At 43.9% G+C, this 24695-nt stretch overlaps 1 protein-coding gene and 1 long non-coding RNA gene across 5 annotated transcripts in view; one reads left to right on the top strand and one right to left on the bottom strand.

Annotated features, from left to right (window-relative positions):
- Positions 1-1866: 1866 nt before the first annotated feature.
- Positions 1867-7863, bottom strand: ZFP36L1 (ZFP36 ring finger protein like 1). Its single transcript, XM_083605702.1, has 2 exons — positions 6999-7863; positions 1867-4492 (listed from the first exon to the last, which is right to left on the bottom strand). The coding sequence occupies exons 1-2, from the start codon at positions 7053-7055 to the stop codon at positions 3539-3541; spliced, it is 1011 nt and encodes a 336-aa protein (XP_083461828.1). The 5' UTR covers positions 7056-7863; the 3' UTR covers positions 1867-3538.
- A 5-nt stretch (positions 7864-7868) lies between these two features.
- Positions 7869-24695, top strand: part of LOC310759109 — a 29758-nt gene continuing 12931 nt past the window's right edge. For 2 of the 4 annotated variants that reach the window (XR_014546218.1, XR_014546219.1), the window contains exons 1-3: positions 18599-18712; positions 22225-22366; positions 23451-23594. This is a non-coding gene — a long non-coding RNA (uncharacterized lncRNA). Of the gene's footprint in view, positions 7944-18598; positions 18713-22224; positions 22367-23450; positions 23599-24695 lie in introns of those variants that run through there. The other 2 variants (XR_014546216.1, XR_014546217.1) reach the window with 2 other exon arrangements.

Consider the following 24695-nt stretch of genomic DNA (forward strand, 5'->3'; position numbering starts at 1 on the left):
TACTTTTCAACCTACATTCCATCTTCCAAATCCTTTCACATTAGTCATTCAGGGAGATTCAGACTCTTCAGCCCATCCACTAATAGCAGCACACATTCTTTGTCCATTTTAGGTGCTGGGGGGTCTTGTTGTTTCACAGCACCCTTTCTAACAAGCCCTTCTTTTTCATAATCAGCTGTCTTGGTCATCCTTCTCCTCTGGCCTCTTTGGAGCTGGACCATGACTGGCGAGACGCAACTTCAAATCCTTACTTGACCATGAAACTTCCTGGGTGACTAACAGTCACTTGCCATTACTCTATCACAAAATTGTCAAGCAGCCTTGAAATGCAAGAGGTGAGCTTAAGTCTATGACAGGCATAAGAGTCCTACTGTGCCTCTTAAATTTTTTGACCCTCCCCTAGCCAATAGTGGGCAACACTTCTTGCATCTGAAAAAATGAGCTCTGGATAGCTCAGCTGGTTATGGTGTGGTGCTGATAATGCCAAGGTTGCCGGTTCGATTTCCATATGGGACAGCTGCCTAGTTCTCCATTGCTGGGACTTGGACTAGATGATCCTTAGGGTCCCTTCCGACTCTACAATTCTGATTCTTATGAAAGCCTGTGCAATTTACCCGTGTTGTTTTTTAAGTTGCCACAGTAGTATTTTTTTCTGCAAAGATGGAACATTGCTCCCCACTCTAGAAGTTGTTTTGTTTCCTAGTTGAACCAAAATGTTCATGTATCTAGTGGAGTCAGTGCTAATCCACAATACTGTTATTTTTGCAATATAATAAAGGCAATTCAGACAAGCAGCATCTTCTTCCAGACCCTACTGTTGAAGGGCTGAGAGTGCAGGAGCACCATGTTTGGTTTGTGTTCCTGTCACTTTTGTTTCCCATTAGCATTTTTTGAAGCAGTCCCCACCCCCACCCTGTTCTTTAGCTCTGGATTGTTCCTTTGTTATTGTACGGTGACACTGGGACTACTAAATCCCAGAGTCTTGCAAGACAAATCCAGCAGTTTGGAAGAATGTGTGCGCATGCGTTGCATTAAGAAACATTTTTTTTCCTTGCCTGAGACATTTGAGAAATTGTCACAAGGTGCCAATAAGCTTGGTACTGCTATTTAGCAAAATGAACAAATAATGGAGTTGTATTTGTGTAAAGGCAGATGGAGAGAGGTTCTTAAGGGCTCTTGAACATTTGGCACATAAAGGAAGTGTATGAGGGCAATGACATGCTTTCAACAATTCCTGGAAGCTCAAGATAAAGTTCAGATTAGAAGGCAAACCACCCAATGCGTTCACTCTGCTATTTGATGAACTATTTGGTATTTTGACAATACTTTTCTGTTTTCTTCTGGCCAACACAATATGCTCTCAAAGCAGGAGTTAAACATGTTTGAATCCCTGAAGCAGTATTTATTTAATAACTTACTCTATAAAAATAGGTAATAGATAGGTAGCCATGTTGGTCTGCTGTAGTCGAAACAAAATAAAAAAATTCCTTCCAGTAGCACCTTAGAGACCAACTAAGTTTGTTACTGGTATGAGCTTTCATGTGCATGCAGTATTTCAGTATCTGAAGAAATGTGCATGCACACGAAAGCTCATACCAATAACAAACTTAGTTGGTCTCTAAGGTGCTACTGGAAGGAATTTTTTTATTTTATATAAAAATAGCCCATCTAAGAAGAGCAGAAGTGCAAGCCAAAGATAAGATGCATAAATATTAGCCCAGCCTAATCACCTATAGATCACAAGGAAAGTCAGGAGTTCTTGGGCAAATTAACTTATATTCTGGTGCAAGAGGATTTGTCAAGACTGGACCTCGTTCTGAAGAGTTATTGAACTTTTCTGCAAGGAAAACCAATTTCACTATCAAATTCTTGAAAAAACACTTGGGGTTTATTGATTTAAACTGCAAACAGTCGTTACAAAAGATTCTTTAAATAAACTCACACAAAGGAAGAAAGAAAAAAGGCAATGTAGTGAACAGTAATGGGAAAAATTACATTCAATGTGTTCTTTGTGCCAGTAAAGTTTACCTTAAATGAGGAAACACTCCATTCTTGGAATACAGAAATGCAAAGACAAACTGCATTTGGAATGTCTTTTGATAGGCACTTGAAACCAGAGGGTAGACTTTTTTTTTCTTTAAGTACTTACAAAAAAGGAAGCAAGCAGTCTTCCATTTTATCGTCTCACAGCACAGCTTGTGCGTATACATTCTTGAGGCCAGAAGTGAAATCGTGACCCTACTGAAGTCACTGACGAAGCCTTCAATGACAGCAATGTGGTCAGAATTTCATCCCATCCAGGAAAGGCCTTGTTGGGGCATAGAGGCAAAGAAGCACATTAAACTCAATTTGCAGTCTGACACAAAAAGGGGAACGATCTAAAATAAATAATCCAAACACAGCTGTTGCATTTTTTTTAAATTAATTTTTCATTTTTTAAAAATAAAATAACCAAAAAGTGTAAAGTTACAAAAAATGTCATTGTAGTATAATATATTAAACTGTGGGGAAGGGGGAAAGAAAAAGACTTCACAATCTTAAGATTAATATGGAAGATCATAATTTAAACATAAAAGAATATATTCTATGAATTCATCCAGATAAATATGAACAAAATTAACAAAAAAGCATAGGTTTCAGCAATAAATACGTTTTGATAAGTTAAATAAGCTTTATATTGTTGTGCAGTGACAAGCAAAATTTGCTCTCCAATTTCTGAAAAGTTATACAAAATTAAAAACCCAGGAAAATAAAAATAAAAAGCTTGGCGTGAGTGCTCTATGGATAGGTCTATTGTAATCTAGAGCAAAACCATTAAAGCTATGACTACTGGAACTTTGTTTACACAGAACTTGCATGTGTGGAATGAACACCGTTAGACACCCCCCCCCCAATTTATTTTTTTTTGTTTCGCTTTTGAAGGTGTCACATGTACACACGGGGAACTTGTAGCACCAAAAGCAAGTCTTTCATTGTCCATCTGGCTTCCCTCTCCAGTCACCAAGTCCCATGCATGTGACAGCTACTGTCCATTCTCAGCTGTTCTTCTGGCTGACCTGAGTAGATTCAGGCAAGGTTAGTCTTTAAAAGGTGGTAAGGGCTGGATGTTAACAGGCGTCCACATGCCATATGTCTACAAAACACTGGCTAGAGAAAGGGGGCGGGGAAAGAAAGAAGATTCTGCATCATGGCCAGTGATAGGAGCTGCTGGTTCCGGATATTCCCTGCACATCTGGAAATGCACAGAGCTCTGTGGAGGCTGCTGGTGCCCTCTGCAGCTGGAGAGGTAATATAGTCACAGTGAACATGTTAAAAAAAGGCACTACATTTGTAAACGATTATCACTTTTTGCTGTAATTTTGGCACTTGTGGTTTCAGCCAGTGAGTGGACTTTAGGCAAGTGGACTATCTTTGCATTAACATCTAACCCAGAGATGTTAAGAAGATTTGGGGGTGGGGGCTGAGGTGGGAAGGAGAGAGATTACAAGCTTAAAATTGTAAGAAGAGAGGCTAGAAGAGGCCGAGAGGCAACACCAGGTTACTCGTCAGAGATGGAGAGTCTGCTGAAGATGGGGAGGCGTCTCGAGGTGTCCAGGATGGGCGAGTCAGCGCCGCTGTGGCTGCTGCTTGAGCTGCTCAGGTAGCCTTCCTGGTCGGAGAGAGAGTCCTGAGGACTTGGAGGCGAGTCAAACATGTTGGGGGACTCCGACATGGGTCTGAGGAGAAAAGCAGTGGGCGAACCCCCACCGGGCATCTGCACCCCCATGCTGGGAGCAAAGAGATTGGTCAGCTCCTGGCTGGAGAAGGTGAAGGGGTTGCTGGCACAGTCAGGCAGAGTAGGAGAGCCCAGGAGGTCGTCAGCACTCATGATGGGCGGAGGGGTTATGGAAGTAGGGCTGTCCAGCAGCCCGTTGGCAGCAATGGCACTTGGGAAGCCTGCGAAGCTGAAGCTGTGCTGGAGGCGGGGTCTGTCGGCCATGGCAGGATCTCGGCCGCTGGCTACAGCGCGGCGCTCCTCAGCGTTGTGGATGAAATGGCAGCGAGGCCCGTAAGGGCAGAAACCAATGGTGTGGAAAGTGCGGCAGAGCTCCGTCTTGTACTTGGGGTGGCGGGTCAGGCTTCGCAGCTCGTGGATGCCGTGGGCGAACTGGCACTTGTCTCCGTATTTGCAGGCCCCATTCTCCTCGAAGGGGCGGCATAGCTCCGTCTTGTAGCGACTCGAGTTGACTTGTCCGCCAGGCTGCTTCTGTTGCAGTAAGCGCTCGCCACCTTCAGAGAAGGAGCGGTCCCGAAAGCGATTCTCCCTGGGCCCGAGAGTTGGGGCTGGCTCCCCCTTGAGGCTGCTGAGAAGATGGGCCTGGTGGAACTTGGAGTTGGGCAAGGTGACCGAGTGCCTCCTGGGGAAACCCCCGCCAGCTGGGGTTCCCACTGCCTTTCTGTCCAAGAGACACCCTCCGACACCAGAAGGGCTGTAGTTCAGCATCTTGTTACTCTATAGCAGGGGGAAAAGGAGAGGCCAGTCAACAACCCAACTTCCTCAAGAACCTTTCAGCAAGATGCAGCCTAAAACCTGGCACCTATACCTCCCTCCCAGTTTCCTTATGTGCATAATAGGCTCTCCCAAAGCCCCCAGACTGTTCTGCGCCACTTTGGGTCAAGGAAAATGAAAGGCACAATCTAAAAGATGAGCCCCTTTCTATCAGGGAACAGCTATACAGTATGTCAAAATACTTCCAAAGCGGCACAGTAAACAATGCTGCTATACAACAGCTTTTGCTTCAGGTTCATTTGTTCCATCCAAGCATAATGCCACAATGAAATACATGTTGTTTCACTGCCCTAGGCAAAGGCCTATCCAAATATTTCTTAAGCAGCCACATCTCCCAAGCATGTTCCTTTCCGAGCTAGGCATGGATTCAATACTTCTTCCACTATGCAATTTATGCCTTAAAGGCCTAACCTAGTTACTCCCAAATTTCTGAGCACATTCTTCAACCCCTATTCCTATACCCCTTCCAGTAAGAAAGGATGGAGGAGGAGGGAGAGAAGTGAATACAGGCAAACAAATAATAATAATTAATAATAATAATAATATTGCTATGTACAACAGATCCCACTCTGGAGTAAAAAAAAAATATCTGTGGTGGGGGAAGTGTGTAAGACCCAAGCTGAAAAGAGGCCTGAGACTTTGGGAAACATGCTAGTTACTAATCTAAATTAATCCCATCCCTCTTGCTCCACCTCCTGCACAGGAATTGCATTTCATGTGATCCATGGCAAAATTCACCCATAACTGCAAGAGGATTCCTTTGCAATTAGCCATTTGGCAGCAAAGAAGAGTCTGCAGCTTCAGTTTTAAACTGCTTGAAAGCATCAAGGAAGGAGACATGCTTGGTAAAAGGCAAGACTTGGGGCTTGGTCCGGTTTATGTTTACTCTATGATACTTTTTTTAAAAAGTCATTGTTGTGCATCCATATTCAACACACTTAATGTTAAGTGGAAAACCAACACCCAGGTTTGCTCCGTTTTGGAAGCTATGAGGGGTCCATGAAAAAGCACAATCAGCTGTGCAACTTCAGAATTTAAACTACTAGTTCCAATGTGACATTGTTCTCAATGAAGTAGTGCTTTGCAACCTAGTTATAGTTGTTAACTTTCCCACAACACTGATCTCACCCACCAGCAAGTTCTCCTCCAACTTGGTTATAAACGTAGGAGAAATGCATACAGGCAAAGACTTCGGGTATGCAAAGATAAGGCCGCTTGAAAGAGAAAAACGCAGCCGCGTGAGTGGAATGAGAGATAAGCCTGGTAAACTGCTGGCTGTAAGAAGCAGCAAACTGCAGAACTAGAGGCGGGAAGGGCCGGTGACTTGCCTGCAAACGTTCTTTTGCAAAAGCCCCAGTACCACATCTCCATCCAGTCTCGCGCGCGCGGGCACACCCGATTTTCTCCTTTCCAACCAAGGAGAAGCCAGTAGACGTGAAAAACAGCAACAGATCCGACTTGCGGGGGAAAGTGGCCACAGCCATCTTTCCCCACCCCGAGTAAGCAATTAGACGTGCGGCTGAGCAAGTCATTGCAAGCAAGAAACTTTCCAAGACACGCGTTAAGAATTCTAGTGAACCCCGGAGGTTGGTTTTGCTATCTGAAATGCAATAGGGAACTTCGGCTCCCTATGTACAAGTTGCTAAAATTTCACATTCCACAACATGAGCAAAAGTCTAAACTGAACCACGGCAAGCCTTAGTTCAAAGTACTGCACAGAATCTAGGATGAAGGGCAACTCCCACAAGAAAAGGGGCTGCCGACTTAAACACACTTTCTGATTCACGAAAATAAGAGGGCCAGTCACTTCTGCACGCGTTAAAAACAAGCTTTCATACATCTGAATGGCTTTCAATCTTCAGTAAGGAATAAGGACCAGCCGTTGTAAACTTGAGCCAAAAAGCAAGAGGGCAAACTGCATGGCAACCATTTCGGAATGCAATCCCAGCAAGTCACTGAAAACATCTAACAAGTTTCTTCGAGAAGGCACCCGAATTTTAAACTCTTGAAAAAACGGAAGAAAAGCCAAAGAGTCCAACAAAGTCAAACACACGGGAAGCGAAGAAGGCTAGTTTGTGACAGTACCCTAAACAACATTTTACTAGATTTGGCGCAATAACCTACCTTAACTTCTTCCTAGGCAAATCTCCCTAACAAAGCAATCTAAAGTATGCCTACTTAGAAGTAAGCCCAATTAAGTTTAATGAAGCTTACCCCCAGGTAAGCGTGCTCAGAATTGCAGCCTAAAGAACTCTTCAAGGCTCCAGACCAACTCCCAAACAAAACTTTGCGTTGCTTAAAAACACGCAACACCCAGCAAAACTTTAGGCTCCTAAAATGCTGAATATTGAAGCAAAAACGGGACGTGGGGGGGGGGGCTGGTGACAGATGCAGAATGAGAGACCATTCCCTTAAGAAGTTTTAAGAGATAATAGGGGCTACAACTTACTTTGCATAAAACTTCACTCAGCTCGAAGATGGTTGGAGACACGAGGGCTGTAGACATCTTCAGCTACCAAAAGGAGGGGCGAAGACGTGGAATAAGTATATTAGAATAGAAAAATAAAATGAATCACAGTGTTGTAAGGCACAGCCTCCAGTTTCCCTGGGTACTCCTCTAGCCCCCTCCAGCTCCAGCAATTCTCCCTTCTCTCTCCTTCCAGAAGAGTTTTGCGTAAAGCTCAATTTATAAAGTTTCAGACCTTACCCCGTGGGAGGAGCTCCAAATTCATTTAAATGAGGAAGAAGGCGGAGGGAAGATGACTGACGTAGAGTCTGAATCACCCATGCGGTCAAACCTATAAAAACTTTCAAGGAGGGCGAAAAACTTTCAAGAAGGGCGAAAAGGGGGAGGAGGGTCTTTTTAAAGGCGATCTCTGTTATTTTTAAAAGGGGGGATTTTTTTTTAGAAGTACAGTGTTTGTGCAAGTTACCTCTAATTAGAAAACGGGGGGAGGACTCGATAAGACTCTTTTGTCAGGACTTGAATGCAACATGTGACGCTATTCACTTCAACCACTCCGGCCTGCCCTCCCTTCTCCTTCCTTAAAGGCGGGATCAAACTGTTTCCTTGCAAAATTTCCTTGCTCTCAGCCCCGTTTCTTTTTGTCTTTCTTTGAAGCAGCTTTCTGGGGCGCTGTTACAGTGCCCGTCTTCGCGATTTCATTTCTTCCATGTTTAGAGGGAAACAAGCAAAAACTTGGGAGTCAACTTTAGACTTTCTTTTCACACCAAGCGTGCACAAGTAAAGGGAAGTATATTTGATAGTCTCGGGCAGTTGAAACCTTATGACTACGTTACTCGGAAGGAAATCCCAAGTGAACTCGAGCTGGGCTCATTTCTGTGCGAGCTGAGTAGGGCAAGGCTGTGTGATCTGAGGCACATTTACTTGGAAGTAAGCTCTGTTAAAACAAACAAACAAACAAAAAGGATTGGCTTCCGCGTAAGCGTGCGTAAGGCTGGAGTCTAAAATTAAGAACTTGCAAAAGTTGTTCCTCGCGGAGAATGAATTTAAAACTAAATCATCAGTAAGGGACAGGGAGTGCGCGCCCTACTTATTTTTACAACACTGGATTTAGAATAGTGAATTAGTGGTATTTGCTCAGCTCAGAGATTTCTGTTCGACAGAATCCTCGTTTTTGTTCTTTTTACAGACCAGATTGCGGTAGTTTTCAGCTACTGATTTGGATCCCAACACTGGCGAATTGTTTCTGCAAGGGCGACCGGCTTCTTAAAAAGGTCTTATAAAAGGCTCTTTCTCTGTCTTGCACGCTTGAGAAACTACAAATTGGGGGAGGGGATGTTTTGAACGACGAGCTTTCTACAGTGGTACCGCTTTCATCTTTCTGCCTTTGTTCCCGCCCCCATTTCTTTTAATTATTTAGCAGATGGTTTCCCAATTCACTCAAATGCTAGTGCCCTCCGTTTTTTTCTTTTGGCGGGATTCCGCTTAGGAAAAAGACACATGCATTGGAACGTGACTCTCGGCCGAACTCTACGATTTGCATCTGGGAAGGAAAGGCGATTAAAGTTTAAATCAGTTCTCTCGCTGCCCTTAAGTTGTGGAACAGAAGGTTAGAGTGAAGTGGAAATACCACTATTTCCTCCCCCCCTTCCTATTTCCATGTGCTCATGTTACAGCAAAGGGTCACCCACACAAGCCCTCAGATGTTTATGGCACCATAGTTCAAAATGCAGGGGCTGTTATGAAAGAGCGCGCCTCCAGTGCATTTTCCACTGCGGCGCAACGAGGCCACTTGCTCTCGGAGCGAGACCTTGCAGATCTCTCTCTCCCCCGTTTTCCTTCCTCTTTTCTCCCCCCTCCCCCCAACCTCCCCGGGAACTTTTGAAGCTCCTTTTAGATTGTACGGGCTGTAGCTGCGATTTCCAACTCCGAAGAGCCTTCCAGTTTGGGTAGGCTCGCAGCTGCCTGCTTTGATTGAAATTGATTGCCTCCATTTTTAACAGCGCCCTGCTGCTGCCTCCGCCGCCTTTGCATTTTTACAAGCTGAGTCGCTTCGTGTTGACTCGCAGTCCCTCCCCGCGTTACTCCTTTTTTCCGTTTTGTGGAAAACTGGCAAGACTCTGCTGTAGGAAATAACCCGCGCTCGCTCTCACATAAATAACTCGAAACGTGTTACTAGTTAGCAAGAGGATGTTTGCTCATTTTGGCGTTTGCGCGCTGCCCCGCTTCTCCCAAGGGAAACGGACTCTTTCCGAAACTTTTACTCCTTCCCTCCCTCCCCAATAACACCCAGTTGCCAGATGACAAGGGAACGAGGCGGGAAGGAGGAAGAAACTGTGTGGGTGGCGTGAACAATGGCCATTGCTGCAGGGCTACCACCTTTCACCCCCGCGCTTTAGCCTTTTGTCCGGGAAATCTCGCAAGCGATGGAAACTGCTCGAATGGGGAGGGAAGGAGGCGAGCCGAGAAGGACGCGGAAGTGGCTCCTCCCTTTCGGGGAGCGCAATGGCAAGCTCCTCCTCGCCATGGCCGCCTCCGGAAGTGCGGAGAGGCCCGAGAGGCGGAAGGATCTTACCACGTGTGGCGCGTAAATCCTGAAAAGGAGCAGCCGTTCCCGCGCCTGCAGCTAGAATGTGAAGCCTACGTGTTCATAGAATCATACAGTTGGAAAGGGAGCCCGAAGGGACATCTAGTCTGAAATATACTCGGAGTCGAGAGTGGATTTCATGCTGTTTATTCAGCTCATACTGGTGAGGAGGAATGGAAGTTCCCCCACAATATCTGCTTTATATACATTATTTACACAATAGGCTGCACGTGATTGGCTAATTCCGGGATTCTCCTGTAGGGCAAGCAGGTTGTGGATTCACTTCCACCTGGAGCTGGATTGGGTGGCCCCTGCGGACCAATCATACTGCTGCATTTTGGATCCTATTCAACTAAGTACATAACATAGTCCAACCCAGGAAACTCAACTAAAGAATCCATGCGTGACAGATGGCCACTCAACTCTGTTTTACAAACTTGTGCTCAAACCTTAAACAAAAAGTTTACTCAGAAGTAAATCGGAATGAATGCTATGGATTTTCCTTGTGAGTTAGCTCTGGCTTGCAAAATGTGCTAAACTTCCAAGAGGCCTCAGCTGTGGTAATGGTACAGATTTGAAATTAAGCAAATAGGGATTCCAACAAATGTGCCTCGGTCAAATTCTACACACCACCACATCTCCCTGCCTCCTCAGTTTATTTTTGCAATTGTTTGTGGTCCCTCACAAGGCTCTTCCTTGGATGCTTCATATTTTCTTGTGGCCCCCATAGGATAAGTATTGGGGGGAGGGGCTCCCATACTCATAGCTTGGCTAAATTAATGCTGTATAATCACAATGCAGTGGTACCTTGGTACTCGGAACGGCTTGGCTCTGGAACAAATCGGCTCCCAAATGCAGCAAACCTGGAAGTAAGTGTTCTGGTTTGCAAACGTTTTTCAGAAGTCAAGCATCCGACGCAGCTTCCACGGCTTCCGATTTAGTGCAGGAAGCTCCTGCAACCACTTGGAAGCCATGTCTTGGTTTTCAAATGGTTTTGGGAGTCAAATGGACTCCTGGAACAGATTAAGTTCTAAGGAACATAGATGCTACTGTTTATACGTAAACCACAGATGGAGAAACTCTGGCCCTCTAGATGTTGGATTACAATTCCCATCATCCCTGATCATTGAACTTGTTGGCTGAGGCTGATGGGAGTTGTAGTCTAACAACATCTAACGGGCCTCTGGTTAACCATCTGACATAATTAGTTACTTATGTGAACACAACTGGAGGACACACTCAGCCCTGCACGTTTCTGAAGTGTGCTCACAGTCTCCTTCCACCTGCACTACAACCATAGTGGCATTTGGTTGGCCACACTGAGAACAGGATACTGGGCTAGATGGGCCATTGGCCTGACCCAGCAGGCTCCTTTTATGTTCTTATGCCAACTCATGTGAACTGGCATTGGCACGGCACTGCTTGCAAGTTTAGACAGCCAACATGAGTCACTCTTTGTATATGTATATTCATTGTCGCCTGTGCTACTTCGGAAACACGGCTTGAAACTCATCTTCCCTTTCCCTTAACCTCGCTGATCAGCCAAAGATAACCAAAATATGAGAGAGAGAGCAAAGAATGTGAGCAACGCACGTTTCCTGTATTTAAAGAGACAACCAGTTTTCTTCTTTTTTTTTAAAGCTGCTGTATTCTGTTGCTGAAAGTGAGAGTAAATGGAACAACTGGAGCAGGTTCTCTTCTGCCATTGTGGTGTAGTGGTTAAGAGCGGTAGACTCGTAATCTGGTGAACCGGGTTCGCATCTCCGCTCCTCCACATGCAGCTGCTGGGTGACCTTGGGCTAGTCACACTTCTCTGAAGTCTCTCAGCCCCACTCACCTCACAGAGTGTTTGTTGTGGTGGAGGAAGGGAAAGGAGAATGTCAGCCGCTTTGAGACTCCTTCGGGTAAAGCGGGATATCAAATCCAAACTCCTCCTCTTCTTCTTTTGTGGCCCTGTGCCCCATGCTTGTTCTTGGGCTCAGAACCTTTTTAATATATAATTATAAGCTATTTTAATCATTAGTTTAGAGCTATCGTTGCAGGGACTTTCCAACAGTTGCTAAATTCAAAGGAGGAAGCTGGAACAGATAATTACTTCACCACTAAAACGATTTGAGCCTAGGTTTTTATTGGCCTATCTCTGCCTGTCAAGATCAGTTTAGAATAAGAGGGCAGGGCAACAAAAAAAGGCAAAGCTGCTTGCTGGCAAAGCTCCCAGAGCCTTGCATCTAGGATGTCTCGGGTTCTTTGCCTTAGGTCTCCAGTTAAAATGATATATAGTGGTACCTCGGGTTAAGAACTTAATTCGTTTTGGAGGTCTGTTCTTAACCTGAAACTATTCTTAACCTGAGGTACCACTTTAGCTAGTGGGGCCTCCTGCTGCCACCACCGCATGATTTCTGTTCTCATCCTGAAGCAAAGTTCTTAACCCGAGGTACTATTTCTGGGTTAGCAGAGTCTGTAACCTGAAGCGTCTGTAACCCAAGGTACCACTGTAAAGTAGCAGAAGATTTGAAAAGGCCTCTGCCTGGACTCTGAGGAGATAATAAACTAGATGGACAGATTACCTGACCAGGTATAATGTGGCCAACTAAATCTCACTAAAATGAATATTGTGCGTATACACAAGAATGACGAACCAGTCACATTCGATCTTAATAGGTTAGTCAAATTATATTTACTATTTTAAAAACATTTCGTATGATTTGCTGCAATGATTTCCTAGGGATTCATCTGTAGTCCCACAAGGCTTTGTGTCTAGGTATTAGCAGGCTGATCTGACCAGGCATATCTTAATGGAACAGGAATACACATGAGAGCACAACCTGTCACCATAAGGGATATCCACAGTCAGGCTAGTGTGTGTGTGTGTGTGTGTGACCACTGGAGGGGAAGAAACTGGCCTGGGACCACAGTCCACTGTTTTCCCAATTAAAATCAACACTCCCAGCTGCTGTTTACCCCACAGGTGGAAACATGTGGATGCCTTAGTTTAATACATTACATGGGCCCAGCATAGTGGCTTTTAATGTATTCTATGTCACACTAGAACTTGTAGGGCTTTTCCAGACCACCTGTTTATTGAGCATTCACCGGGATTTGTTTCCAGGGAGGTTACATGACGTGGGGCTCGTCTATACATCTGCTTGTCCCACTGCATTCCCCTGGAAAAGCCCACTGTTTGCTGCTGAATCGAAACAAACGTCAAGCAGTTTTTCTGCAGATTGACGTTTGTTCCGATTCAGTGGTAAACAGCAAGTATTCCCAGGGGAAAGCAGTTGAACGAGTGAAAAACCGCTTGGACCCATGCCTTGAAAGTAAGGGACAAGTGCAAAACCTCTTGGACCCATGCTTTCTAGGCAGGGGACAAGAGGATGTGTGGAGAAATCTTTTTTGTCAAGGAAACGTTATCCCACACTTTCCAGTGCATTCCCTCTTCACTTTCCTTATTGCAAAAAGGTGGGTTTATTTTGGAAGACCTCCCAACCAACTACAGTTGCACAACCTGAATTTCCCAGTATGCAGCTGAATCCCACTGTTGATTTAAAATAGCAACGGTCTGGAAGTCCCCTCTTCTTTCCTTTTTGTTTTTCAGGGTTAGGTAAATATTGCTTCATTTATCCCTAGCCAATCAGGTTCCCTCTTTTTTCCATGCCACTGCCCATCATCTTTGTAAGATGGCCAATCGCCTTCAAAAGAGTATGTGCCCTAAAGAAAAACAAACATCGCCTCTTATGTTAGCTGTACTTCCGTTGCGTCACACCAGTATGAATTTACCAGCATGAGTCAAACTGGAACTCATTACTTTTTTACATGCACTGTTAGGTAAAGCTAGTAGATGTGAAAAAAAGTATTGAAGGAGGAGGGCTGTGGAGGAAAGATTATTGGCAGCTTAGTGTGCAAACATTTATAGGCGGGAGTGTGTACCTGTACATATTGTTAGCAGGAAGCCTGAGTAGGCAATACCATTACTTTGCAGGAATCCTTAGACAGCACGAGACAAGCATTATGAGCTGTAATCTCTTGACTTTATACCTATGAGTAATACAAGAGTAACGAGAATGAGATAAGATTACATAACTTCATAACAAGTTGTGCTCTTGAGCCAGCTGCTTATAAGAGGGTCAAACAGTTTCTCAGAAGCTGTAAGGCCCTAGCTCAGGCATAGGCAAACTCGGCTCTCCACATGTTTTGGGACTACAACTCCCATCATCCCTAGGTAACAGAACCAGTGGTCAGGAATGATGGGAATTGTAGTCTCAAAACATCTGGAGGGCCGAGTTTGCCTATGCCTGCCCTAGTTCATATACTTTTATTTAATTATTTTCTATATTGCTTCTCAGGAATGAAATTCTCCCCAAGGTGGTTCACATAAAGCATAGTAATAAAATAAATATATCACATTTTAAAACAGTCCCACATTACTCAACCTAGCAATCCGACAGCATAGTACTGTCCAGTCACCAAAAACCAGGCCACACAAAAAAACAGATCCCCTTCTCCAGACCAGGCCATACAACCATATTCCATAATGTAGGTTGGGGTAACAGAGTGACTTAGCACAGGGAGCATGAAACTCCTTGTTCTAATCTCGCCTAAGTTGTGAACTCATAAGGCAGCTTTAGACAAGCCACAGTTCCTTCAATCTCAGCACCCACCCCTCCATAAAATGTGAACAATTACACTGGCTTCTCTTACAGGGTTGTTGTAATGATTATAAAGATGTTTGTCCCAATCTAACAGGAAGCAAAAGGTTTACAAATAAGCGGTGCATGAAGATTTCCTGGACATGAAAGTACTTGGGCAATGCATATGCAGCCCCTGTCGCATTGTCATCAGTAGCATCATTCATTCTAGGAAAGAGGGAAGTGAATCTGATTGACTGCTTGTACCTCAAACAGATAGCTGATCTCCTTAGCCTGGGGGAAATGACATGCAGCACCTGTTTGTGTCTCCTCTGTCACCTCCTGTTGGATCAAGGCAAATGTACATGAAGCACTTTGGGTTCAGTTATTTTGTGAAACACGGTGATGGTTGCTGAATACTTTGATTTCCTGGGCAAGGGGTAATATAGCAGTATTGTGAAACTCACTGTGGTGGTGGCAGTCTCAAGATAACTGGAAAATACGGTGGTGTCATTTTGATATGCTGTCCTGTACATAAACAGAACGTAAATGGCACGTTAAGGTTTCCACTGGAAATATAAATGCAAGTAATGTGTAATGTGTCTATAGAGTAGGATGTTGAACTAACTTTTCAACTTGTTTTTACCAATAACCGCTTCTTTGGCTGCTGAAGAGGAAGTAGGTTGATGTAGCATCAAAAAAGTCTGTTTTGCAGTGCTTTTACTTTCCACCATCCTCTCTCTTGCAAATAGCACAGAAGAGCCTCTCATTTTCTGTATCAAAATGCTTCCTAAGCCAGTTTTCTTTGGATATTAACTCAATATTTTAACAATCCACACTAATTTCTACAATTCAATCCCCCAGACCCCACTTCTACAGTGTCTTTCCTATATGTATCTCCATTAATTCTCACGCTGTTTCTTCAGTTAGCAAATCACTGATGGAAAGTACCTATGAGAACGTTTCCAGCTTCATTTTAGCTTCATCCTGCAAAAGCCAAACCCACAGTAATTACCAGTTAGGCTGCTTCTCCTCCTGTAACCAGTGAACTGAACGGATTGCAATACAGTCTTACATCTAACTGCACATGTTGCATCTATCAGTATTTCCCAATGGCATGTGTGTTCCCAAGAGAATGCTCTTTTTATTTCAAAAGGGAGACGCTTAGATCTTTCCTGTCATCTTGAGAGTCTTATATCTGGGACCAACTAGAAACTAATAAATCCCAAGACTTATTTCACACGTTCCACTTAAAACACATTTTAGTCACTCGCTCACACTTTTGGTATGTATGCATAAAAGACAGAAATGCTGTTTTAATAACATTTGCATTGAAGGATGCTGATGTAGAAAAGTGGATTTATTTTTTTTGTATCACCTGTGAGCGGATGCATTCTGTCTGAAGGACAGTTCTCCACCACTCATTTCTTTTCCATAAATTTTCCCCCTCCTCATTTTACCTCTCTTACCAGACATTTGGAAGGGAACCATGTCAATAACTTGCATGCCAGTTTGCTTCACCCCTCCTCAGTTTGAGGAGAAAGTCTAATGGTGGCAAAAACCCAGCCATCAATTCATCCTTTTTTTCTGTTGCTGTTGCTGCTCTGAGGAAACTGTGTGCGTCTCTTGTTTTCAAAGGGACATGTATATGCACAGCATATTTTTTTAAAAGAAATGGCATCAGTCTAACCAAAAGGCTTAAATTGTATGGCATGGGGATGGAGCAGTCAAATGATGAGGCACTGGGCAGGATGTGGCACAGAGGCCCACCTGAAAGTGGCCCAAGGCTGGGTCAGAATAATGCCTGTGGAACTGCATCAGAGTATAGTTTTAGGGTTGTTTGGACCAGCAACCAAAGTAGGCAGGTAGGTGAACGTCTTCTGCAAAAGCCTGAAAGGATGGCGGGATATTTAAAAACAGGAAAAGCAAAACTCATGAGTTGTGGTAATCACACTAGCTGAAGGGGGGGCTCCTTTAAAATAGAGGTCTCCCCTCTAATCTCCTTGTGCCTGTGTGTTCTGGCTTTGTGGGGGCAGCTGTTGTTGCACAAAGCTGATGTGCTCTTGTAATAAAGGTGTGAAGAATGGAAAGGCGGGTGGAAGGCAAGGCAAGAGAGTGTCTGTAGAATTCTGCAAGCTGAATTCTGCAACTTGGCATAGTCAGGTGTTCAGAACATGGGGGCAGGTCCAGTTTGAGGTCTTTAGGTACTCTGGGCTACAGTTGCAACTCTGGTTATGAACTTAATTCAATCCCGAGGTCCGTTCTTAACCTGAAACCTGAGGTACCACTTTAGCTAATGGGGCCTGCCGCGCCACCGCCACACGATTTCTATTCTCATCCTGAGGTAAAGTTCTTAACCCGAGGTACTACTTCCAGTTCAGCAGAGTCTCTAACCCGAAGTGTTTGTAACCCAAGGTACCACTGTACTTCAAATCCAAGCCTCTGCCTCATTCCATGTCTTATTGTATAATGAGCAACAACAATAGCACATTAAATAATCAAGAGTTGGCCAGGGTACCTCTGTTTTTTAGAATTCTCCTACTGAGCAATCCTATACTAACTGTTCATGTCACCCCAATCTCTGAGCGGTGTGAGATTCCAGGGGTACCCAGGGTTTGTGTTTCCTTTTGGAAATGAGACACAGTGGAGACTCTGGTGTCTTTATGATATATGGTTTATTTACACATATATACAACCTAAGCCTGTGATGGAGGAGTTCACAGCATTAACATCCCCAAAAGGTCTTGTTTCTCCCATAGCTGCACCTTTGGATTCAAGCAAACATCAAACATTGCTCTGTCTCCCTGTCTTCCAGTTTTATGCTGTTCCTCTAGCTCACATCACTCCAATTCTCTGCTTTCAACTCTGACTTTTTCTGTTGTGGGAGGGGTGTCCCACTCACATCAAGTCCCTTAATCTCCCCTCACCTAACCAGGAAGCTATCTTGGCTATTCCAGGAATTTGGAGGCTTGATTAGTTTTTAACACTTGCTGGATCCAGGGATTGGAGGGGTTTGGCATACAACGTAACACCCCAAGCTCATGATATTACTTTTTGCTGGGTCCAGGGATACACTGCTGCTGTGCTGGTAGAATGACCACAAAATCATGTATGACCTAGGCCTGAGAAGAGAGGTGGGAAGGACATGCATGCAGACCAATCCCTCCCACCTGGCTCACATGCCCAAGACATGCAACTGGTCCTATACATTTCTGGTTGCCTTTGTCATATGCAGCTTTCACAGTTGTCTTCCTGGCTGTCAAAATTAGGCTGTAATTTGGGGAGCAAAGGCTTATCTTTTTCTTTACCTGTGGATTTCTGTGAAGTGTTATATACTAAATAAAGTGTTGCACTTTCCCAACTCTGAAGTGCTTATGCATTTTTACACCCACTCCATTGAGCATAAGACAGGCAATTCTGAGGAATCCTGCTCTGTGCCTCCTGCAGTTCATAAAATCATAGAATTGTAGAGTTGGAAGGGACCTCAAGGCTCATGTAGTCCAACCCCCTGCAATGCAGGAATCTCAGCATGCAGTCTCCCATCCAATTTGAAATCATACCGGACACTGCTGAGCTTTGCAAATGTGTTAGTAGCTGTATAGCTGCGCCACTAGTTCTGATATCTTCATCTCATAGCCACCCCCTCTCCGGTTCTCTCCTCAAAACACACCCTTTCCCTCTCTGCTAATAATCCTTACACCCTGCTCTGCCAGTGTTGTTGTCCCCATGTGTTATCTTGTGTTTGTCTTGCTCTTACTTAAACCATAAAAGCTTCAGGGCAGGGAGCTTGTCTTATCTGTTTGTCAAGCCCTACACAAGTTCACAGGGCTGCAGTAAGTGCTTTTGATAATCCACAAAAACAATAAAATAGGTCATCTTAGAAAAAGAAACAGATTGAAGGTGTGGCACAAGCTCAATTCCTCCAGCGCCACCTTCTGTTTTTTGCTTTTCAACAAGTGCACTTCCGAGTGTTGAGATCATCTCAGTATGGCGAGTGAGGAGGAATGATTAGGGGACACAGAGCTGTTGCCAATGAACTTACTCCCCTACTTTTGTAGGTCCCACTATGATTCTGCAGCAGACAGGGTGAGGGGATAAATTCACACTTCCTGAAACAATAAACAAACTAAAAATACATGTACCTTTTGAATTTTGTGCTTCTCCAGATGTCATAATGCAGTTTTCCAGCAACAACAATAAAGTCTTCAGAAAGCATATATTCAGGGCAAGTGTGCATAAAAATGCAAATACTGGAAATAAACAATAAAATGAATTATATTGTGCAAAATTGTTTACAAAAATATGTTTATTAGGATAAATAAATACTAAAATGCTGATAAACTTTTTTGATTACCCTTTTTAAAATTGCAAACTGATGCAGAAATACAGCAAACTGAACCTAAGTTTTGAAAAATGAGAAACTCAGAGGGATGCTGAAAATGACAACTCCATCCATGCTTCACACTGCTGCATGACCATCTGCTTGGGTGTGTTGCCAACATGGCTATAAGCTATTTGTAGGCTACTCTACAACTTATGTGTGGAAGGGCTCTCACTCAGGTCCCCAAACTCAGTGGAAAACTCCAAGCAACACAACAATGTCAGGACAGGGTGGCCTAAGGTCTTACATTAACATCACTTCTGTTTACGTCATGGGGGACCATATCGTATAAAAATGAGCATGTTTTCTTTGGCCTTGAACAGCCCTTGTGTGTTGTGGTAGATGCTTGGAAAGAGCCAGGTCCCAAATTTTCCCTTGCCATCCTATCAGAACTGGTTCTTTTCAGCCTTTCCAATGGAAGGAAATCTCTAATGGGTTGTGGCAAGCAACATGGCAGTTATATCTTTATGTATAAAGCAGGGGTCAGTAACCTTTTTCAGCCGTGGGCCAGTCCACCATCCCTCAGACCATGTGGTGGGCCAGACTATTTTTTTGGGGGGTGGGATGAATCCTATGCCCCACAAATAATCCAGAAATGCATTTTAGATAAAAGCACATATTCTACTCATGTAAAAACACCAGGCAGGCCCCACAAATAACCCAGAGATGCATTTTAAATAAAGGGACACATTCTACTCATGTAAAAACATGCTGATTCCCGGACTGTCTGTGGGCCGGACTGAGAAGGCGATTGGGCCGTATCCGGCCCCCAGGCCTTAGGTTGATGACCCCTGTATGAAGGGAGGGTTTAGATTGGTGCTTTGTGACAGAAGAACCAGAGCTGGGTTTGAGTTCTGAGGGTGACTAGCAATATTGGAAACAACATTAAAAATGCTTTGCCCAAACCCAGAAAGTTTATCATACTCAGGCCCCAAAATTCACTGCAAAGCTCCAAGCAAGCTAACAATGTTTGGTAAAATCAAGCTGTGCAGTTGTGTTAGAAAAGTCAGTAAGATAGTGGTAGTAATTTTGAGCTCTTCCACTCATTTATCACTTGATGACTCATTACTCCATGAAATACGACTGAGCAAAAATTATAAAAAGGATGAAGTCGTCGTGAGGATGAAATAGGATTATTCCAAATATGCTGACCTGAGTTCCTTGGAGAAGAGGCAGGATATAAATTTGAGCCTATATTCATAAACCTATAATGCAGCGGTGGCTTTATGGTGCCATAGGACATTCCATCCTCACAAAATTGTATCCTGCTTGTGCCGAAATTTTCCACACTAGATCTCCTTGCCAGCAAGAGGTGTTCTTTAAAACATCAGCAAGAACGCTGCAGCAATTTCCAAGAAGGCAAGTGAAAGAACTTGTCACTTTTGCCAATGTTTAAATATTTTCAAACTATATATATTTTACTAGGTCTAGAACTGCCTCCAGGATTTGGAGCAGGATTTTGACATTTGGCAGTGAGGAAGCTATGAGATCAGAGAGGAGCCTTATGAAACCCTGTCCAAATTAAACCAAATTTACTCTGTTTAGAAAGAGAACTACTTGCAGATGCATAGAACTTGGTTTTGTACTACTCCTTCATAATTTACCGGTATTTATTGTATGCATGCCCTCTTCTTGAAACCTTGGTACAGTATTTTAAGAGAGACAGATTAAGGAAATGCTTATGGCTTAATAGAGTCTGTGCACTCATTTTCTTCCCTGCATGAATGAATGGATGGAGAGTGGCTTAATGGTATCTTTCAATGTGCTATGAGGACAATTTACCCATCATGATCTCTGATGTTTCACCAGGTGTTGCTCACATGCACTGAAACCTGTTTCTGCGGCTTTAAGGATCCTTGAGACTCCCTTCTAAATTTTTGTTAATAACAAAAGCTGTAATTCTCAGGATGCTCCATTCTGTACCCTCATTTGTGCAATGCCATTACTGAATAGACACACGGCATGGCCAATGCCCACAAACAAGTTGCTTCATGCCCATTCAATTTACTCGGGGTGAAAATGTCTGCACACAATGGCAAAAAGCCAAGATCTCCATCTTCATTTTAATATTTGGCTATGGGTGGGTTGCCCCGATACATAGCCCATGTTTATTCTGTTTGTGTAGCCCATGGCACAAGTGGGTGACTAAGCCAGACACAAGCCACATTAAAATGATGGAGACATATGATGTAAGAGATGTGTTATCTGCACCTCTTACTTTAAAGTAGCTGCAACTTTCAAGAGAACACATACAATTAGTCCTGGGACATTGAGAAAGACTCCTAAGTGACTCATGGGAGCTCTGCAAAGCTACTAATGTGTGGGAAAAAAGCTACCTGTACCAGTGCATAATAACAAGGGAGTATGTAATAATAATTATTGTTATTGTAATAAGGGTTGGGTGGCTATATGAGAAAAAGGTGTCTGACAATAACTTTGGCTTGGTTTGTTTTCATCGGAGAGTAAAATAGTAGTTATGTACGCAAGGCATTAATAGCCACGGCCCAGAACAAAACATTGGCAGTGTACCAGAAATGCACCGTTTTGTGCAGGCGTATGTAGGTTAGGCTAAACAACTCGTGGAAGCTGGCATACGCCCTGGCATTATGCTCTGCTGATAGCCTGCAGCAGAGTGTAGAATCCAGCACCAGGCCCCCAGAGCAGCCACCAGGCCTTTGCCTCAGGATCAGTTCCTTCCTCCAAAGCTGGAAAGCAGCCCTGAACCCTACAGCATGGCAGTGAGATGCCAGGTCGAAAGCCTTTAGGTAGCACAGTAGCATCCCACAATGGGCTTTTCGGGGTAGAAAAGGGAAGGGGCTTGAGAAGGTGGCAAGGATGCCTATGGCCCTGTCTGACACATAGGAAGGCTCACTGGAGAAGCTGCATGTGACAGACAGAACTCTGTACACTTGATTGGTGGGTGCATATCAACAGTTACTTGCAGTGCACTGACAGCAAAAGCCTAGGTTGTCACTTCCCTGCCTGATGACTACTTAACTCTCAAAAACTGAGCCGAGAGAGGTGGCGATAGAGCTCACACCTGCCCTGGCAATTCTTGGTCTGCTTTACATTTTAAGACGCATAGTTTGAGATGTATAACCTCAAGTGTGATGAACGTTAGATACAGGGCATCATGGTATCTGGGTGGGTTAAAATAGGATTTTGTTCTAGTGCAAGAACTGGCTTTCAGATTTTACTCGGCCAAACAACCCTATGATTATTATCTGTTGTCATGGTAGATCAGCAAAGAATTGAAAAAGTGTGTAACACACTCTGTAAGAAGATGAACTCCATGATGGCAAACACAAATTATAAGTAATGTTACAGGGAATGTGTGTTATAGGGTTTTTTAAAAAAACACACAACTGCTTTTGAATGCTTGTATGTTGTCAGGACCTCTACATTTGAATGTACATTTGTGATTATTCAGCAAGAATGCTGTAGGCACAGAATTGAGATAAAGAAATGGAAGTAGTTAAGAGTTGTAATACAACGTGCTCTATCTAAAGCGATACAATCTGCTGATGTGCTTAAAATGAACGTTCTCATTTTACACCGACAGAGGCCTGTTGTTGTGCAAAAGTGACTGCAAAAGTTGAGAACACTTTGTATTTTCAGTTTTGCAGTGTAAAATAGATTAACCTGGCTCTGCCTCACAAGGTAAGGCATACAGAAGAAGATGAAAGGAATTGGTGAAAGCCAGAAGAAGAAAAACATTGAAAGAGGAAAAGCAAGGCCTGTGATTCACCCATGAGCCAAGGTACTGTGACCTGCCCTTTCCCCCTTCTTTGTTTTTACAGTCCCAGGCAGGCAGCAACAGCATGATGTTTCTCAAGAGGGTGGGCTGCATTGCAATGCTGCAGCTTTTACAGAAGCTGCATCTAGTGGGATTTATTCTTTTTACCCAGCTCATAAAAGTAAAGTAGCCCTCTTGTAGTCTGGCTAGAGAGCAGGTGAGTCTATTGAAGGTGAATCACCTTTTTCTAAGGCATAATTTTCGTGGATCACTTAAGAGAAGCTGGAAGACAGCCTGTCATAGGGTGGCAGCTTGTAAACTGGAGATCTGCCTGTCGCTTTAAAGATTTCGATGCAGCAGAAGAGGATGCAGCTGCGGTACCACCCCTCCCTGCTGTGAGGCAAAACCAGAGTCCTCCTTGCTCTAGTCGCAGGTAGGAGGATGCGCAATGGCACTGTGGGAGGGGAAGCCGCAGCTGCATCCTCTTCTTGTGACTGCTGAGTTGTTAAAGAGGCAGGTGGGATTTCTGGGTTGCAACCTTGTAAGCCACAGGCAGGAAGACCCAAGCTGTGTGACCGGCCAGCTTGACTTCCTCATCACCAAAAGGTTACAGATTCACCTTCATGTTCAGCCCAGTCCATTGGCTTGGCTGACCCCTTGAGGAAGCAGGGGAGTGCCTAAGCGGTGCATCAAGAGAGTTCAGCATTTTCTAAACCGGCTAATTAAAATTATCAGGTGTACTTCAATCCACAGAGAAGTGTTAGTCAGGGAGGGCATATTTTCTTTGCTGGGAAACAGTTGCTAGGTGAGACCACTGATAAGGCATCTTGCAGACCCATGTTAAGAAAGCTGAATCAAGCCAATTAAATGGAGGCTGAACTTCTGGCGGTATAATTGATAACCAGGACAAAATGAGCTCATGATAAGTGAGAGCAGAGAAGATGGTGTGTTCTGCTGCTTTCCTTCCCCTTCTTTGTTGTTCATTATTAGATGTTAAGAGTCTTTTGAAGCAGACTAATAAGATTTACAAGAATGACTCACAGATCACACAAGATAGACCAGGTTGGACCTGTTTTGTCTCTTTCTTTATGGCACGCTGAAAACCCAGTGACAAGAGTTCTTTCTCAAAGCTTAAGAAGACGCTGAATGACTTCAGATTCACAGAGTTCATTTCAAATAGTTCACCTGTACAATGGGCAATTGTTTGCAGTGGAGTTTTTGGCTTAGACTTCCTCCTGCAGCCACTGTTTGGGTATGTATTTCCTGCACACATTTGCACAGAAATAAACTCAAGTCCCCTGTGAATAGTAGTACTTTTCAAGTTAAGTTTCCATGTGAGACAGAGACTTTCTCTTCTTGAAACTCAACCATGTGTTTATTGAGAAAGTAACCAAGCTTTCACAGGGATCTGAAGCCATCAAGCTTTTGATTCAATGGTGCAATTTTCTCATCAAGGCCTGAGCAAAACGATGATGAAGAGCTCATTAATTTCTTTATATTTCTTAGAATTGATCTACTCCTCATTCCTTTAGATGTTTCAAAATGTAGGATGAAGAGGGTGGGAAGCACTGGTACCCATAGCTGATATCCAATGTTGTGTGAGTGGACGTCTCTTTCCTCTCCTCTGTAGCTCTGCCACCCCCCCCAAATCTGCTCTACAGGATCCCCTAACCCGAGGATTTTGTAAGTGGGGTGGGGCTGGATAACCCCCAGAACATTTGTCCAGGACAAATGCATTGCTGGAGCAGTTGCATGAGAAAATGAACTTGATGAATGAAAAGTTGGACTTGATGACTGCTGTAGCCAGTGAATATGATTTAACAGGAAACAAGGATAAAGAAACTATACAGACTAAACAATTCAGGAAACTAAACAATTCAGGAAACTGGTTCGACAGGGCAAGTCCAAGGGCAGATGAAGACGGAAGAGGTTGCGACTGCACCCCAAGCAACACAAATGGTGAGACCTAAAGTCCTGCAGGAGAAAAAGCTGCTGCTTTGGAAGATTGAACTTGGAGTGTGGCTGGAAGCGTCTGGAGTCAAGAAAGCTCTTAATTCTGGTGGGACTATGAAACAAGTTGACAATTACCTTTTGGATAACCACTTTTTAGATTACAATGACGATGACGGGGAGTGGGACTGCGGGGAATGGGCTAGTTTGATGAAGGAAAATGGAGATTATTACCGGCTGGAATTCCCCGGAGACCCACTCCCCAAGGAGAAAGGAAAGAAACTACGAAAGAAACCAACAAAAGACAAAGAAGAGCGTAAGCGCAAACAAGAACCAGAAAATCTGCAGAAGGGGCATGGAAGAGACTTAAGGGCCTCAGACATAAGATCACCAGATTGATGGA

This window comes from Podarcis filfolensis (assembly GCF_964270895.1).
Source record: "Podarcis filfolensis genome assembly, chromosome: 1".
Taxonomy (NCBI): Eukaryota; Metazoa; Chordata; class Lepidosauria; order Squamata; family Lacertidae; genus Podarcis; species Podarcis filfolensis.